We start from the raw sequence: 4,967 nt of genomic DNA on the forward strand, positions 1-4,967 counted from the left end.
GCTGCAGCCCAGCCCAGCCCCCGTGTCCCCAAACCCACATGGGCACCCACCAGCACCCCTCGGCCACGGCAGCCCCGGGGGGAAATCATCAGCAGTACAAGGAGGGGATAAAGAGCGGGGAAGACCTGGCCCTTTCAATACCGGCGCTTCCCAGGCCCGGTGCCAGGATCCGGCCGCGCACACCCAAGCTTTGCCGCCAAAGCTACCGAACTCCCGCGCAGCGCGGGACGCACACGCCGTTGCACAACCTTGGCCAACAGCTCCTTTTATTTTTAGGCTCTTGCGACACGGCTTCCCTGCAGCCCGCCCGAAACACCACCGAGGCACCGGATGGGCCACGGGATCCGCAACGCCCTGCCCTGCTCCCGCAGCTCTCAGAGCGACCCCACGCACCAGCCGTGCCTCAGTTTCCCCATTAGTTACCTTCGCCCACCAGCCCCGCGCTGGCAGCGATGCAGCCAGCCCTGCCGACCCCGAGGGCTCCCTCCCACCCATCCCATCACCCAAGACCTTGTCAAATCCCCCCTGGTGCTCCGTGGCACAATGATCCCACCTGGGAACTGGAGATGAGGCCAGGATGTGGCTCAGTTCGGTGGCTGTAGCTGCCACGTGTTTGCAGGAGCCGCCGTCCCCAGGTGACACTGTCTTCCAGACGGTCCCCAGCCCGTCCGAGGGACCAGGGCAGGATCGTACCCTGCAGTGTGGGAACTGGGGTGTGAAGAGCTGGGACAGCGTCACCACTTGGGACCTCCAACAGGAGTTAAGGGACAGCCGGACCCTGTAAACCCACCAGCAAAGAGGGGCAGAGACACCAGCTGGTCACCGGTGCCAGGCGAGATGGCAGCTGTGCCGCGGTGCCGGCCGGCTCCTGGCGCAGAGCCACAGCACTGCCTCCGGTAATGTCCCCCCCCACGACCCCCCCCGGAGCTGCCTCTTCCTTACGAGGGGAGGAGGGCTGAGACCAAACTCCTGCCACATCGGTGGGTTCAGCCCCGGCTGTCCCCCGCGCAGCACCTCGTGGGGCAGAGCAGGCGGCACATCCCACCCCAGCGAGGGGCAGCACCGCGCCGATGAGAGATTCCCAGCAGGATGAGCAGATGGGAGGATTTTACAGCCAAAACATGGTAAGAAAAGGGAAGGAAAAGGTGGAGGAAACAGAGGCAAACGCAAGTCCTTGAACATCATGGCCTGACGTTGGATCTGAGATCAGCAAAGGGCCTTTGAGCTCTGGGGATGGCGGCCGCAGGCGAGAGCAGTGGGGCTCGGCCAGCCCGACCTTCCTGTGCCGGCAGCAAGGCAGGGCTGAGCTCACGTCGTGCTGTGCGAGGGGCTGGTGAAGGCTGGAGGCAGTAAGCGATGGCCATGCAGATGGTGGGACGCTGCCCATGTACCTCTCGCTGCCAGACGCGAGGATTGGGGCTGCACTGGCTGCCACGACCCCCGGGACCCGCACCACCAACTCCGCCGGGCACCCAGCCCTGCCGGTGGCCGGGGACAGGAGCTCACACCACCACTGTACTGAAACGCCAGTGCCCAAGTGAGGGGACTCCTCCGAGGACGGGCAGCACTGTGGGGACGATGCCCCATCAGCGAGGACGTAGGTCTCTTCCAACCCCAGCTCTCCAGCTGCAATGCTCAGCTGGGCCGGAGCGCTGAGGACTTTAATTGATGGCGAGCCAAGCCACGCCAGGCCCGGACTGTTTTCTAATCCCAGTGTAATTAATGACCTTATCTTTGGCCAAAGCCATTTAGATTAAGTGGCTGGTGTGATGGGCTCGGCGGCTTCGGCTGCACAGATGGAAGAGCTGCGTTTGTCTGGGGATTAGCGGAGGGCAGATGGAGTGAAGTGCCATTCCCCATCCCCAAACCTCTCCGCACCGACAGCAGCCTGAAACCTGAGACCACAACAACTTTCTCAGCGAGTCCCGGCCGGACCGGAGAGCAATTTCGCATTGTTTGTGCCTTCTGCAGGAGACCGAGACCGGGGAGGTCCTGCAAGAGCAGCAGGAGCTGATGGTGTGCCGACCCCAGAAACGGGTGCGACCCTCACCAGGAGCTCCATCCCAGTCCCTGCCGTGAGTCCTTCGAACAACAGAAGTACGATGAACACCAGCTTCTTCCTGGGAGAGCAAATCATCGCTGAGCCCTGGCACTGCATAAATAAAAAGCTGTCCCCCCATCGACAGCCCCCACCTCTCCCAGAAAGCAAACTCACCTCTTTCTTTCCACTGGCAGGATCAGGGCGTGCATCCACCTTCCATTTCCCGGTCCAGCCACAGCAGGAACAAGCAAGTGTGACAGACCCCCGTTCTCCCGGGACACCCAGGAGCTGCGACCCCCACAAGAAGGCAGTGCAGCGGGAGGCACGGAGCAGGGGGGAGGCCTGGGAGACTCTGCCCGACCTCGGCTGCAGCAGACTAGGCACAGAACAGGCAGACTAGCAGCTATAGTGGTAGAGGAATAACATTTATCTGTGGGGATAACAAAGTTCATATTAAACCGATTAAGGATATTAAATCCATTTCTAACAGTATGGTCATCTGACCGGACTCAGGAGATGGAGCAGATAATCCCACCCCCCCCCATTCACAGAGCTGCCCCGATGATCCCATCTCCCATCCTGGGGAGATGACTCGACGTGTCCACGCTCTCCATCAGAAGACCACGCTCGGCACATCAGCGGCGAGTGGGGCTTTACACCGCGCCTCGCCTGCACCTCGTCCATCCAGGCTGGGAGAACACGGCTCCACGCCACGACCCGCTGGCCGTGTGCTCCGGCGCTGGGCTGAGCCCACATCCACATGCGCTTGAGTCAGCGCGGATGGCAAACAAGTCTGGGCTCGAGAGGAGGTTCAGCCGGTGCTGCAGACAGACCCAGCGACACCAACCCGGTGCCCAACATTTCAAAGCCAACGGCCAGCTCTGCCCAGCGCTGGCAGAGAAAAGCCAACCCAAATTCCCAGCTCTTCTTTGCATATTGCCTTCAGCCTGAGCTCCCGAGCCACCCCGCACCCCTTCCAAAGGGCCCGAGGCAGCCACCCCGCGGAGCATCACAGAAATAATTCAACGCTGAGGAACACAAACTGGAGGTTCAATCTAATCCCCACCAGGGCAGGCATCTCCAGAGCTTGCAATGGCAGATCTGCCCACGCAGCCCTTCCCCTCGCAGGCTGACCCCCGAGAGATGCCTCTTGCCACAGGGTGTATCGCAAGCAGCTGAAGGAAAAAATTGTGCTCTCCCACCTCCCAAGGAGGAACCGTGTTGATCGCATTTGCCAGGAGAATCCCAAGTGCCCTGGAAAAGGCCCTCCCGGTTTCACCCAGAGCGGCACGCCGGGAAGCGCGGTGGCGCAGACGGCGCTCGCGTCCTCCAGGAACGACGCTGCGGAGACCAACCGCCTCGCAGACGCGGCACAAAGAATTCGCTGCTCAGCAACTCGGGATTCAAATGCGGGGCCGGTTCCCACTGCCAAACCACAGTGTAAACCCCCGGGAATTCAGCTTTAACTAGGACAGACTCATCTGTGGCAAACTCGATGAGATCATTTCCAAGTTCCCGTTTAACAGGTGCCAGCTCCTTCTGCACCTGCTACGTGCCTCGGGATCAGCCTGCATCCACCGCGCCGAGAACATCTGCTCAGCTCCCTCAGAAGCTGCAGAAAAGGTGACTGGAAGAAGAAGCCAGGTCTGGACGTCCTGCCCCGCGCCCAGAGCAGGGAACCTGGGCCAGGTGGAAACAGAGAGCAAGAAAACTGCGCTTGCTAATAGGGAGGGGAACCCACAATAATCCTGCAACTTTATTTCCGTATAAAAGAAACAAAAAAAAAAATATATCCTCTCCACAATAAAGGCAGTAAGAGCTCACTCGGCTCCGGAGTTGCACTCCTGGCCAAGCTGGAGGAGCGTAAGGTATATCTGTCTCTGAGAACGACACGTTCGCGTGCCAGCAGGATCGGCTCAACCATTCCAAGGATAATTCTGCGTCTCTGGCAGGAATTAACGCTTGGCATGGGAGGATGCTCCTAGCAGCCTTGCCCCGGGGCCCAGCCCGTTCTAGGCAGGGCTGGGGAAGCATGGGAACACGGCGCGATGAGGCCACATGAAGAGGATCTGACGCAGCCGACGGCCTTTGGCCGTCACTTACACACCTGCCTCATCCCGAAAAAAAAAAAAAAGACTCAGCTCGTTCGGTTCAAGGCCACCCAGGACTACGGCGCTTCCTCGCCGTACAGGCGGAAGCGCGGCTGCTCCCCTGCGCCAGCTGGTTCGCAGGTCTACGGCAAAGGCACGCCGCTGTCCTCGCCCAAGGTCTCTGCGCCCCCACCGTCCCCCTCGGCCTCCGCAGCGCGGCTGGCGGCCTCCAGCTTCCTTCTCTTCTTCAGGTGGTGCAGGTGGGATTTGGATCGTGTGTGAGCTGGAGGAAGAGGCAAACGGAGCATTTAACTCCAGGGAACGTGGAGAAGGAAACACCCACCCTCATCCCCCCGTGCAGTGCAGAGCACTCCCCCTTCCCGTCCTCCCGCACAACTTATTCCCACAGAAAAGCGAACTCCCAAGCCCTGCCCTGGATGTTTTTCAGGGCACTTCTAGGCCAAACTATTGGGTCTCAGAAGGGGGACGACCCTTCCAAGCCTTCTCCTGACCGCAGGAAGGACTGGGAGAGGGGCAAAAACCTGGCTGTGTATATGCAGAAGATTCCTGGATTATCAGGACTCGATTCTCCCAGCCAGTCTGCTCCCGACCGAGACACGACGCCGGGAGGACGGGAGAAAGTGTTACCAAAGAGGCGGCACATTGCAGGATGCGGGTGAGGTTGTGCAACTCTCCATCACTCCGTGGAGCGCCGCCAGCATCATTTGTAAGCCCAGATGCCGGCACCACAGCGCCGGGGATATCCTGCACATCTACAGAGTGGATAGGGACGGAGCCCGCAGCATAATTATGCTTTTGCATAACTCCAGGGCAAG

At 60.3% G+C, this 4,967-nt stretch overlaps 2 protein-coding genes across 2 annotated transcripts in view; one reads left to right on the top strand and one right to left on the bottom strand.

Annotated features, from left to right (window-relative positions):
- The window catches only part of LOC104284458 (protein FAM49B-like), a 7,522-nt gene extending 4,015 nt beyond the window's left edge, over positions 1-3,507 (top strand). The window contains exon 7 of the mRNA XM_009882794.1: positions 3,201-3,507. Within this exon, the coding sequence (XP_009881096.1) occupies positions 3,201-3,507 (307 nt within the window). The remainder of the gene's footprint in view (positions 1-3,200) is intronic.
- A 767-nt stretch (positions 3,508-4,274) lies between these two features.
- Positions 4,275-4,967, bottom strand: part of TRIT1 (tRNA isopentenyltransferase 1) — a 9,376-nt gene continuing 8,683 nt past the window's right edge. Inside the window, exon 10 of the mRNA XM_009882795.1 lies at positions 4,275-4,414. Within this exon, the coding sequence (XP_009881097.1) occupies positions 4,275-4,414 (140 nt within the window). The remainder of the gene's footprint in view (positions 4,415-4,967) is intronic.

Source organism: Charadrius vociferus, unplaced genomic scaffold (assembly GCF_000708025.1).
Source record: "Charadrius vociferus isolate BGI_N301 unplaced genomic scaffold, ASM70802v2 scaffold783, whole genome shotgun sequence".
Taxonomy (NCBI): Eukaryota; Metazoa; Chordata; class Aves; order Charadriiformes; family Charadriidae; genus Charadrius; species Charadrius vociferus.